General features: G+C 50.5%; 1 protein-coding gene across 6 annotated transcripts in view; it reads right to left on the reverse strand.

The window, feature by feature from the left end:
• Positions 1 to 11: 11 nt before the first annotated feature.
• RALGPS1 (Ral GEF with PH domain and SH3 binding motif 1) overlaps positions 12 to 12,694 on the reverse strand; it is a 293,692-nt gene continuing 281,009 nt past the window's right edge. For all 6 annotated transcript variants that reach the window (XM_084799382.1, XM_084799386.1, XM_084799385.1 and 3 more), the window contains 5 exons: positions 11,773 to 11,878; positions 9,759 to 9,851; positions 9,478 to 9,583; positions 7,624 to 7,715; positions 12 to 4,353 (listed from right to left, as the gene is read on the reverse strand). In XM_084799382.1, the coding sequence (XP_084655508.1) occupies positions 4,324 to 4,353; positions 7,624 to 7,715; positions 9,478 to 9,583; positions 9,759 to 9,851; positions 11,773 to 11,878 (427 nt within the window). In that variant the 3' untranslated portion in view covers positions 12 to 4,323. The remainder of the gene's footprint in view (positions 4,354 to 7,623; positions 7,716 to 9,477; positions 9,584 to 9,758; positions 9,852 to 11,772; positions 11,879 to 12,694) is intronic.

Raw genomic sequence — 12,694 nt, forward strand, 5'->3', positions numbered from 1 at the left:
ATGGAACAATATTCATTGGAAAACACATTTAATTTCAAAGTAAACAAAGATGTATGTACATTAAAGTATTTAATTAGCGAAACAATTATTATCAGTGTAACAAGCTGAAAAATACAGCAACTTGATACAAGACTGAGGTAACAAAATACTTCACCAAAAATCTAAAGAATCCCAAGGAGGGATGATGTTCAGTGGTTATTGCATGTGAGACAATTTACAAATATTAGAGAAGGTCCTCACACAAATGCATGCAGGGTCTGCTGGGAAAAAAGACAGCTTGGGGAAATGCAGCAGGTTTATTAACAAGAAACAAACTAAGATGTGGGAACTCATTTTCCACTTACTTGGAAGAACACGTAAGAAATAGAAAACTACTCTCTATGCGACATTTTGAATGCTAAGTGGGAAACCATGCATTTTGGCACGAAATTTATTAAGAGTATAGCTCACTAATAAATGAATTACTATTATTTCATTAATGAATGGTCACAGTCCTTCCAAAATGGGACAGGTGACCTATTACCGTGCTGCTGAAAGTGGGAATTTGGGGCTGTCCACAGGACACACACTTGTGTAGCAGCAGGTTACGAGGCAGACCAAAGTCCAAGTCCTTGGCTCCCAAGGACACGCAGCTCCCACTCACACTGTACTTGAACGTAACACTGAAGTTACTGACTAAAAGGGCCGGGGGTGGGGGCTGTGAATACTGCAAGCACTCGGACCCTACTCTCTCCTCCTGCTTTCGGCGTACTCCCTGTAACCATTCTTGAGCACAGTTGTGTATCTGGCTGCTCAGAGCCAGCCAGCCTCCAGCGTGGGGAGGCTAGTGCTTAACTGACTCTCACAGCAAGCCCATTCAGTCTGAAGTCTTTCTGGAAGAACCAATATACAGGATTTGTATTCAGGGGTAGGGGAGAGGCAGGGTCTTGCCGAAGTAGGGGTGTGGGGTGGGAATTATTTGTTCACTGACTGGTAAATTCTACCAAGGCCAAAATTTGATTTGTCTTGTTTCTAGCCATTTTCATTCTGGGTAGAGCCTGGTGTATAGGAAGAACTCATTAGAGATATGAATGAATGGTTAAGCAATAAATACAATTTCAAAGGGCCTTTTGCAGTGTTTTTTTGTGTAACATTAAGTCACCCTACACATCAATATATCATAGGCCAATTTAAGGGTCACACATAAGAAGAGAGGCTGTGCTTTTGGCAAAATGTTGTTGCAAACATCAGCAATGTGTGTGCAAAGCTTTGGATCCCACTTGAAGAATAAAGCAGCCTTGGCTTATAAACGGCTTCCCAGTTTTACAGATCATTTTCCATCTAAAAAATGGTATTAAAAAAACAACAACCCAACTCCACAAACACCTGTGCTAGGCTCGGGAGGTGAGATTAACATGATGAGGGAAACACTGGCCATCTTGGTAAGGAGGAGAAATATCAGAGATCCTTCTGGCAAGACAAGGTAGGTCCTTCACCAACAATTCTGTTGTGTCCACCTGCTCAGCATCTCAGTCCAACAAGTGCCTGGTGGCACCTGGTCAGGGGAGGGGCCACATCTCCCACAAGCATGTGTGGGACAAAGTCCCTGCTGCTTCCCGCGGAGGTCAGTCTCCACAAGACATGTTGCTTGCCAGCATGCGCCTGGCTGACCTTGAGCTACAAAACTTGTACACTGGAGATCAGAATTGTGACTGAGTGGTCTCTTCTTAGGACTTCACACTACTACGAGCTGCCCATTGCAGGTTCTAGACAACATTTTACAGCTTTCATTCTGGGGTGCTAGAGTCTGTCTGCAGGGCAGTGCGTGCCACACCTCAACAGTTTCACAGTATTTATGCACTATGGACAGTGGAGCCAGTGCACAATGCTTTCTTCCAGGCTAAAGAGTGTCCACCAAAGGACTTCTGCCTGTCACTTGACCTGGCCACCTCCCCACCAAAGGACTTCTGCCTATCACTTGACCTGGCCACCTCCCCTGCCGCCCCGTGTGACAAGCCGGCACTGGGGACTTGTATGCTTGGCCAGAGGCCCTGCTTGGAGACTCAGATATCTTTTAACTCCATCTCCAGGGCTCTTCTGCCACCTCTAAGGCTCTCAAGAGTCCTACAAAGCTTTTCACTAACAAAGTCCAAGCCAGTTCTTCAGGAGTCCATGGTAAGGATGCTTCTGGGAGTGGAGTTTGGCTTCAATTAGGGGGAAGATTAGACACTTTGAAAATAATTATGATTGTGCTCTTTCAGATTAGACCCAGAAGAAAACACTTGCAACAGCTAAGACAAGCAAAGGGCAGAAACTCATCTGAGTGGGACTGAAATTCTGGGACTTTCGATGTCTGGGAGTGCACGTGTGAGATCCTAAAACAAGCTCAAGAGTGGAGAAGCCTCAAGGAAATGAGCAGCTGGTATTCTGGACTTGCAATTTTATCTCAGCTTCTGACTTTTTAGAAGTTAACAGGCAGAATCAGGTTTGGTGTAGGTTAGAGTGTGACCATGGCATGGTTCTGGTCGGAGGTGTCTGCCGTGTTTAGCATTGTCATTCATCTTCTAGATTCTAACTGGAAGAGATGTTGGTAGAATCTGGTGCACACACCTGGACCCCTGATGTGGGTGGATGTGCAAGGCAGCTGTGGTCAAGGTTTGATGGCATCGACTTCACCACCTGGAGCTTCTCTTGACAGGAAATATCCAGGCTCTGCTCACAGGAAGGGTAGCTTCAGGGTACAGCAAAATGTACCACCATGGTGACAACTACTTGGCAGGGCAAGTCATTCACATTAGAAGCATGACCGTGTGTTTGCAAGGCGGTAGTGGGGTCTCATGGCTATGATGTTTGGAGCTTCTCAATTACCTCTGGGATGATTCGATGATAGGTTACTGTGTAAAATCATGATGCCCACAGGAACCCAGAAATGAAGCTTTTTCCAGAAAACTGTTTGAGGGTTTTCTTCTCAGGGCTAGGGTACCGAGATTCAAAGAGGAAGGGGAAGAGGGGCAGAGAGAGACATCAGTGATGATAAAGAGCAATATGCCTGAATTAAAATGTACAAAATGAGAGTCACCCTATGTATGACAAAAGGTGACAGATAAAGGTCCTTATTCATGAATGCAGAGGCTGGACACCTCACTCCCTAGGGTTTGGCTTTCTTGTCACCTGGTCATCAACAACGGGGCCCTTGGGCTTGGATGAGAACTTGCTGGTGACTACATTTAAGAGCAAGACTGAAGGACCTTAAGGCCTCTGTGTTGCTCAGCTCCCTGTGTGATCAGGAATCAGTGTGGCCGGCCCTGGCAGTGATGGCAGAGGGGTGAGAAGACAGGAGCAAAATTTGCCCCTGTGCGGGAATATGGGGTGGTGTCACTTCTATATGACTGATCACTGATCACTGTGGGGGCCTCCAAGCTGCTGGGAGAAAAGGCCCCAACTTCCCACACCAGCATGGTGGGAGTGGGTGAGAGAAGGAGAGCCACAGGCCCACCAGGAAAGTCCATGGTAGGGAGCAAGCAGGCCAGTGCCCAGTCTGTGGGTCTGAGACTGGTTCTGCCTCAGGAGGGCCTGGGGCACAGGGGACAGGCCATCCAGATGAATAGCACCCATAGGAACAGAAAACAAGACACGACTTAAGGCATTGTTTGTTTACAGTAAAAGAACTCAAGGGACTTTAACACGGAGCTTCTAGACTCCTTCAGACTTTTCCTAGAGGACAAGGCTGGAACTAAAGCAGGGCCTCAAAGTCAGTCAGTGTGTGATGTCACTAGTCTTGTGCCAAAATGTATGTTTCTCAGAGAGCTTACACTCACTCGCTCACACGCATGAATGTACGGCACACACACACAGAGGATGCTTTGGGGGGGTATACAAAATCTGAGGCGGCCCTGTGGGTGAGCAGCCCGTGCACTTGGGGTGTAAAAAGCCTGTCCAGCAGCCCGTCTCTGCTCTCCAGCCCTCACAAAGATTAATGTCATCCACTCTGTGTGCAGCAGAAAGTACGGAGAACCCAACATGGGTCAAATGGTCCCTTGATGCAGAAGCAGCTGGTGGACAGACGATGGCCCAGAGGGGGGGCATAGGGTATGCAGTCCGGGGTCTGACAACCACCCTGTGGGGTGCTGCTGCAGGATGAGTCATGAGAGCTGCTGTGGGTTGACAGGTGGATCTCACACTGGGGAGCCATCCAGGACTGTGAGGCCGCAGGTCATGTTCCTCGAGTCCAGCTATGAGGCTCCAGTGCCTTGGCCCACAGCTTATGTCCAGAGCTGCTCTCCTCCACCAGGCCTAGGCTAGGCTCTCAGGAGCCTTTCCGGTCATGCCAAGGCCTGCAGATACTCATTCAAACGACATAAGGTTTGCAGGTACCTAGAAGAGAAAGCTCACCCTCTGGTCAAAGTTTCAACCCTCAGAAAGGGACAGGGGTAGGGTAGTTCCATGCAAGTGTGGAGAGGGACAAAGGGTGCAAAGATAGCTGCCACTGAGGAGGGACTGCCACGTGCCAGGCATCACTCTGACTGCTTCATATGCCCTGTGCCTGGAGTCCTCATGTGAACTCTGTTAGGCAGATGCTAGAAGTATCCCCAGGGTGAAGATGAGAAAACTGAGGCTTAGACAGGCTAAACACAGAGTCAGAACCAGGGTTGGGACCTATGCCCACATTCTCCACCATCTGAGCCAAAGGCAACTAACTGGGCTTGGGGTGTGGAGGATGGTCCTGCTGATGCAGGTGAGTGTCCCTGAGGGGAAACCAGCCTAGGAGGGGGGGGGATGTAATTAAGGGGTGGTAGGCAATGGCACGGGAGGAAGAAGAAATAGGGGAGATCAAGAACTCCAATACCTTCCCCCAGAGGATGCCAGCCGCCCCTGTCAGAGCGTTTCCCTGCCCTTGTGGCTGCCTCCAGACCCCAGCTCTGACCTTCCTCCCTTGGCACTACTTCGGGGTTCTAGGAGGTTTGATTAGACATTATTTCATAAAAACCAAACCCATTTTGGTGTGAGTTTCACTAAAATCAGAAATCAGAAAAAAAGATGCATCACTGCACCAGGAGGCAGTTCCGAGAATGCTCATAGCCTCAAAACTCATGGGAGCAAGAAGCAAGGCTTTGGTTCTGAGATGATGGGCAGAACTGACAAAGAAAAGTGGTACAGCAGTGACCTGCAGCCACATGTGCCAGTATCGCTCAACCTCAAGACTGTAGCGCGGAGGAGCAAGTGCCGGGAGGGAACTTATGGGCATGGCTCTATTACTTAAAAAGGTTTTAAATTTGTAAAGGAGGGGCTGGGGTGTAGCTCAGTTGGTGTAGCACTTGCCTAGCAGATGAACCCTGGGTTTGAGCCCTGGGACTGCAATAAAATAAAGCAGGGAAGTGACACACATCAGGAGAGGAAATGGGTTATGGGACTAAGTTATGGGGAGGGCGAGACTGCCCTAAGGGGCAGGGGAAGGTTTCAGGGCCCGTGGGGGGGGGGTTGGTTCTAGGTTTTGGCTGGAGTGGGTATCTGGGTGTCTTTCTACTGCTGTTTTTCGCTGTTGTCTTGTTCGGTTGTTTGTAGCCCAGGCTGGCCCCATGATCATCCTGCCTCAGCCTCCTGAGTGTTGCCACACCTAGCTCTACTGCTGTTGTTTGTATCTTACACATACATTATAAATAAGCTTAAATAGATTCAGTGTCAGAAAAAACAATTTTAAGATGTGCAAATAGAAACAGTCTTCATCACAGATTCCATGTGGAAGGCCACACCTCTGCAATAGCCTTTTCTGTGTCCTCCCTAAGCCGTCTCTCAGGTGCACAGTGACTGATTTTAGTAAGCCTCTACCACTGCGTACGGATGTTGTCCCTGTGTTTTAGACATCACAGAGTATGACTATTTGGTGGACAGCAATTTGGTAATAAGGAAATGAGGTATGAAAGAAAACCCTTCTTTACCTAGGTCTAAAAATTGGAGACAAATACATGGCAGAACCTTGCCATGGCGTACCATATTTGCCAGTGCATGAAATCCTACTTATGACAACATGCCGGTCTGCCACATGTGTTTGCCACACTTTGTTGCTGCTGTCACTCCCCTGAGTGTGTCCTCACTCAGGGCTCCCCTTGTTGCTCCTGGCCAAGGTCGTCTCTTTCCTCAAGGCTGTTGGGTGGACGTGGAGCCACGTGGCCCCTTGCACACAGGTCCTGGGGCCTCCTGTGGATGGCTGCAGGGCTTCAGTGTGCTGTGTGAGAACAAGCCTGACAAGTCTGGAATGGAAGATGCCGCTTTTTCTCTTACTGCATCAGTGCCACAGCAACCCTGTTCAAGCGTCAGCCTCTTGTTCCCCGTGGTTGTCCTAAGATGGGCCCAAGTCACAGATATTCCCATCACAGAGATGGGCAGTGACACTGATGTAATGTGTTGAGTGTTAAGTAAGCTGTGCCAGAGCAATTTCCTAGCATGCTTGAGGCCCTGTGTTCAACCTTCAGCACCACTGAAAAAGACTCTGTCTATTTATCTATTTCACAGGTAAGTGTATATATGTAAGCACTATAAAAGTATAGAGTTATAGTTTCTGTATATCACTAGAAAATTTACACGAATATGCTCACATACATATAGGAAATATTCACATACATTTAAAAACAAATGAGCTCATCCTTGCCTACGCCAATGCCTTTGGACCCCCTTAGCCCGCCACTGTCTTGCTGATAGCAATCTGTGTTGCTCAGGGATCTGAGCAGGATAGAGGTTTCTGGTGCTTTTCTTTCATGGACAGTGTCCCAATGAGCATGCTTTAGTGTTTGGTCTTGAGGACAGGAGTGAGTGCACCCGCAGTCCCACGTGTCAAAGGGCTCCAGTGCAGTTTACTTTGATCTTCCTTACAGTATCAATGCTGCCCATGTGGCATGCAGGGAGCAGCAAGCGCCAACTCACCCCCACCTCGTGCTAAGGTGGAGGCTGCCATTCCTGTCACAGGCCTGGCCAGCAGGCGCTGTTCTCTCTTGTACAGTGAACAGGGATTCTCCATCAGGAGTTACAAGGTCAGAGTTGGGAATCGGGTGAATTGAGTTGGGCCCCGCCTCCACCACTCACTAACTGTGGTGCCTTTCACAGGGGCCCTTCACTTCCAAGCCTCAGCCTCCTCAGTGCACAATGGCGACAGTAAGAAACCTACATCAGAGGGGCATGGGAAGACTCTGCCAATGGCTGCTTGTGAAGCCTTCTGAGTAATGGCTGACAAGGAGAGGGGCGAGAGCAGCAGAGGAAAAGGCAGAGGTCCCGCAGCCTTGCCTGGCACACGGTTGTCCCTCAGTCCTTCAGCTGTTACTAGCACTCTCCCAGGTAGTGGGCAGAGGGCGCTATTGGTCAGTTTGGGATTTTTACAATGAAATCAGCTCTGGGAGACAAACTAAGTGGATGCTAGAGCCAGGCTGTTGGGTGGTGTCACACTTTACACCTCACTCTGGGTATGTCTGTGGCATTTTCTTTAGTGGAAAAGATTCAGTGATATGGTCAAAGCTGGGCCTTTGGATGAGTCAAGGCTGCCTTGACTCATGGGAGGAATCTCTGAGTGGGTACCTGGGAGCAGCACTGGTGGCCTCTGAGGGGGAAAGGGGAGAAGTAAGGGCTTCTGGTGACAGGCAGGATCTGGGGTGTTACCTGAGGCCTGTTGCTTTTACACGCATCATCCAAGTGCCTGTGCCACAGAATCGCATGAAAACGGGAGCCCGTCTGGAACTTGTAAACATTGCCTGGTGAGAAGAGGAGCCCTGGTTAAGAAGGACACACGGAGGGCTGGCCTGAGTGCTGTGGGGTGTGAGTAGGGAGAGCGGCCACAGCCGGCGTGAGCCAGCACTGGCAGGGCAAGGGCCTTAGGACTGGGAACCTTAACAGCCACGCTCCTGGCACTTGTCAAACCAGTATTTTCAAATGTGTGAGATAAAACACAAAATCCTACCAATACCAAGACTCAGTACTAAACTGCTTAGACACACTGAGTGTGGCACACCACAGCACACTACAGTGGGATGTGTCCCTTTGTCCACACCTAGAACCCAGGGCAAGAACCCAAGGTATCAGGGCAAGAACCACACTGGAATTTCAAGAGAAGCACCAATGAGGTTCTGAGACATTCGCAACCACGCATGCTATGAAAATGCGTAACATTTCTCCTGGGGACAAAACCCACAGTATTTCTGAAATTCTTACCATCTGATATTCATTATTTGTCACATGACAACATTATTTGTCACTGAAGACCAAGATATAATTTTTCATGTCTACTTTATAGATGTCTTTAATTCTATCAGTGGCATTGCTGCTTGACTGTGTATCACATTTCCCTCTGCTTGAGGACCCTGCTTTCCTCAAGGCCAGTGGTTCTCAACCTAGGGGTGGCGAGCCCTTTGGGGGTTGTATTCAGACACATCACGATTCATAACGTGATTCAGGAAGGTTGGGGACCACTGCTCTAGGCTCAAACAGGAGTGGCCTGTGGTCTCCAAGGCCACAAGGGCTCACAGTGGAGCTTGTGTGGGCATAGCTTGCTTTCTTTGTAATGAAAACCTCACTGGCCCTGGCCAAAGCCACTGAGGAAGAGACTCCAGTGTCACCAGAGTAAGGACACCAGGTGTGTAGCAGACACACCCAGTCACACCAGTGTAGAAAAGAGGAGCAGGCCGTCCACCGCCTCCCTACCCACAGGGCTCCCTGAGGTGGTTGGGTGCCCTTATTTCTCAGCTGCAATCATAAAAATATGAGAGTCATAGTCCCCTGGACTGTACCCCCATCATCCTTCCCAGAGAACTTGCTAAAATGCATAGCCTTGGCCTCTAGCCAGACCTACAGACCCCAAATCTGAGCTTTAGCAAGATCCCCAGATGACTTGTTTTTGCTTGAACTCTGTACTCAAACACTCCTATTATGGTGTCAGCATGCATAGAATTTGCTGTTCCAGTAAGCGTCTACCCCATGCGCTGATGCTGCTGGATTTTTGTTTGGTAACTTGGGGTACCAAGGAAGCTGGCTGCGGACTGCTGGGTATGTCAGCGAAGACAAGGTCTCTGGGTAGGATAGTCCCAGAACCTTTCCCTCCTTTTCACAAGGACTGAGAGGGGAGTGGGGAAGGTCAAGTTGGAGCTTTTGGAAGTTATATGGATTCTTCTGAGTGGCCCTTGGACCTGGACACTATGCCGTATTATAGTAAAACTATGGCAGGAGAACCCTGAAAGCCAGGACCCAGGACCCTTCTCGTCCCAAGGTTCTGCCTCATCTAACACTGGTTGCCTTTTACTTCAAGACACAGATTGAGAGAGGGCAGACCCATTAAGTGAAAGGCTAGGCCACTCTCACTGCTCAATGGAAATACCAACTGCAATTTAAGCAGCAAGAAGGACTAGACTGGCTGCATGCAAACCCAGTGTAAAGGGAAAATGCTGATCTCAAAGCTCCCAGAGCTTGAGGGTACACATCTGGTCAGAGAAGGAAGAGATGCCAGCCCAGTCTGCTGCCCACCTTTGTCAGGGTTATTCAGCTGGAAGATGTCTGGGTGTTCGGGGTCATCAGGCAGCTGCACCATCCAGCCTACGATGGAGACCTTCTTGCCAGGTGTAGATTTATACTAGAAGAGAGCAACAAATAGCTGAGAGGCTTGGGCCCACACCTTGCCCTCAGCAAGGGAGACCAATATGGGTCAGACAAGTGTCCTGCCCACCCTAGCCCTTACAGCCCCTTACAGCCCCAGAGGTCACTCCCACTAGGAAGTCCAGCATGGGCAGTCTTTTCCGGGGACTTACATGTTTTCTGTCTGTGCCTCGCAAGGACTTGGCTCCATAGTAAAGGAGGGTAGATCCTGAGAGTACAACCCAGTACCTGGTCCACGAGGACAGCTGCAGAAGAAGGGGAGGCAGAGTGGGGATACGGGGAGGGGAATGGCCTCGGGCTGCCTGGTCCCCATGCATGCCAGCCCAGGCCTCCTCTTCTCTGGCTCTCTGCCATCCCTGGGCAGTGCAGTCTCGACCCAGGTCCAGGATATCTTTTCTCCTCCCTCTCTCTCCTTCCCTTCTTCACCTTGTGGAAGGTGCCTCAGGCCATAAATTTTATGTGTTAGGGGAGCTGAGCCCAGTGGCATACAAGGAAAAAAAAACATGTCAAGCTGCCACCTAGAAACTGATTGCATGCCATAGGCTGCTCTGGACAGACTAAGAGCTGAATTCTGAGGCCTTACTGCTGGCTGGGCCAAGCTGGGACCTTCAGTAGCACTTTTCAGGTCTGCAACATCAGTGTGAGCACCCTATTCTGGAAGGAGAGGGCAGTGTCTCCCAGGAACGGGTCATGTGGCATCATGGTATGGTCCTCTTCCTAGTGGGAAGAGCTGGGTGTCAGCCTGTCACTGACACCACAAGAGGCACGGCAGCAGACACACATGCTAAAGCGAAAGTGGCTCACAGAACATTTGTATTGTCTGTGAGGAATGCAGACATCTTCCATCTCTTCCATTTCACTTCAAAACGCTAGTCCCTGGCTGCAGAGATGGCTTAGTGGGTGAAGGTGCTCTGCGCTGTAATCTGAAAACTGAGTGTTATCTCTGGGACACAACTGTAAAACTATTCTTGCGGTCTGTCCTATGACCCACTATGTACATGTGGGCGTGGTATGGAGAGGGACTAAGTCCACGGTGGGACTGACATGGTGTGCGATGCTGTAGGAGGCCTTTTGACACTGGCCTTTGAGTGTAGGCAGAGCTGGGTGGAAGCTCACCACCTCCACCATCATCTAACTGAGGCAGGGACTCTAAGCACACCTACAGAGGCAGGTGACAGGGGCCTGGCATCTTCACAGGAGGCAGTGTCTCTGGACGACTCTGTGGGCAGGACAGGAGGGCAGAGTAGATGCAGTGAGGAGAGGCAGCGTGAAGAGGAGACTGCCACACAAGGAGCTGCAGCTGCCATGTCGGGTCACAGCGGCTAGGGCATGACATGCGTCTGACATGAAGGCTGCTGGCAGGCATGAAGATCCTCCTGATGCCTTGTCTCCATGCTTCCCCCATGGTGCTAGCACTGCCATGGAGTGAGGGAGTCTACATGGAACACCACACAGCAGCCGAGATACTCTGAGCTATGCAGCCTCTTGTAGCTGCACACCTCCCGTCCCGGCCTCACCGGCTGTCTACACTCCTACTGTTGCTCTGGCTTGCTTCCATGTCCATAGGCTGGCTCTCTGCCACAGATGGCCTCCAGGAGGAAACATAGTTTTATCCTAAGTCACAGGTAGAGAAACTGAGGCCTTCCCCCACTCAGCAGTACAGCCAGGGCTAGGAGTCTGGTTGGCAGGTGTGGTGGTTTGGATAGGCATGGCCCCCAAAGACTCATGTGTTTGAGTGCTTAGCTCATAGGGAGTGGCACTATTAGGAGGTGTAGCCTTGTTGGAGTAGGTGTGGCCTTGTTGGAGTAGGTGTGGCCTTGTTGGAGTAGGTGTGGCCTTGTTGGAGGAAGTTGCCACTGTGGAGGTGGGTTTTGAAGTCTCACATGCTCACGCGAGGCCTAGTGTGTCCCGCTCCTGCTGCCTGCAGATCTAGCTGTAGAGCTCTCAGCTCCTTCTCCAGCTCCGTGCCTGCCTGCACACGGCCATGCTTCCCGCCACTACAATAATGAACTAAACTTCTGACACTGTCAGCCAGCCCCAGTGAAATGTTTTCCTTCCTAAGAGCTGCGGTGGGCAGGATGTCTCTGCACAGCAACAGAAACCCTAACACACACAGCAGAGCTCACTGAGCCCACACTGCCTCCGACGGTTGCATGTGTGACTTACTGCAGGCTTCCGGCCTTCCTTGAGCAGGGTTTTCCGTCTCAGAGGCCCCTCCATAGTGGGCACAGTGGCTGAGCTTCCCACAGTACAGGTGCAGGGGCTCGTGGGGCTGCAGGGAGACTGTTGGTTAGATAGGGCCCCAGAGCAGCTGAAACCTGGGCCCCTCCCACTCCCTGCAACTCCCAGTGCCTCACAGGTGTCTCTAGGATATTACCACAGTCAGAGGACTCTCAGGGCTGGGCCAAACCCACTAGAGTAGGGTGGGCTCCCTCGGAGAACTTTCACCAAGGTACTACACCTCACTCTGCCTTCTGTTTCCTTCTGGCTGCTCCCCATGCTCACGTCTGTGTGGTTTATGCCTGAGAAACCTGGGCCCTTGCAGCCCAGCTCTGGCAGCCCCTTCTCATGCTAGCAGGAGAGGGCAAACAGAGTAAGGTACAGTGGGAAGGGGACACAGAAGTCCCATGATACCATTCTGTCCCCCCTTTCCTTCTGGCTTTTCTCTTACCCCGTCTCCCTTGAGATCAGGCACTGTCATAGGTGACAATGTCCAAGTCTTGACGCGTGCTTCAGTTTTGTGTTCCTGCTTATTGGATGGCCACAGGTACCTGGCTCAACCAAGCTGGTCACCAAGCCAGTAGTGAGGTCAGACCCTGGGGAAATCTCTTCCCTTACTCATGTTCTGCAAGGGTGTTCTGGTCCCAGGTCCTAACCATGTCTGGTTGTCCATCCCATCTCTCCACCAAAGCCACTGCATCTTCCTTTAGATGATAGCCCGGTCCTTGTCTGGTTCCTGCTTCCATTCCTACCTCCTACCATATCCTCTCCATCCACCCAGCTCTCGTTCGCCACCAAACCCCTGTCTGGCTCCCACTGCTTCTAAGGGGCAGGTAATATCCATGCTCCTGCTGTGTGTGGCCCTGCC

The sequence above is a fragment of the Acomys minous genome (genome assembly GCF_964271855.1).
Source record: "Acomys minous genome assembly, chromosome: 10".
NCBI lineage: Eukaryota > Metazoa > Chordata > Mammalia > Rodentia > Muridae > Acomys > Acomys minous.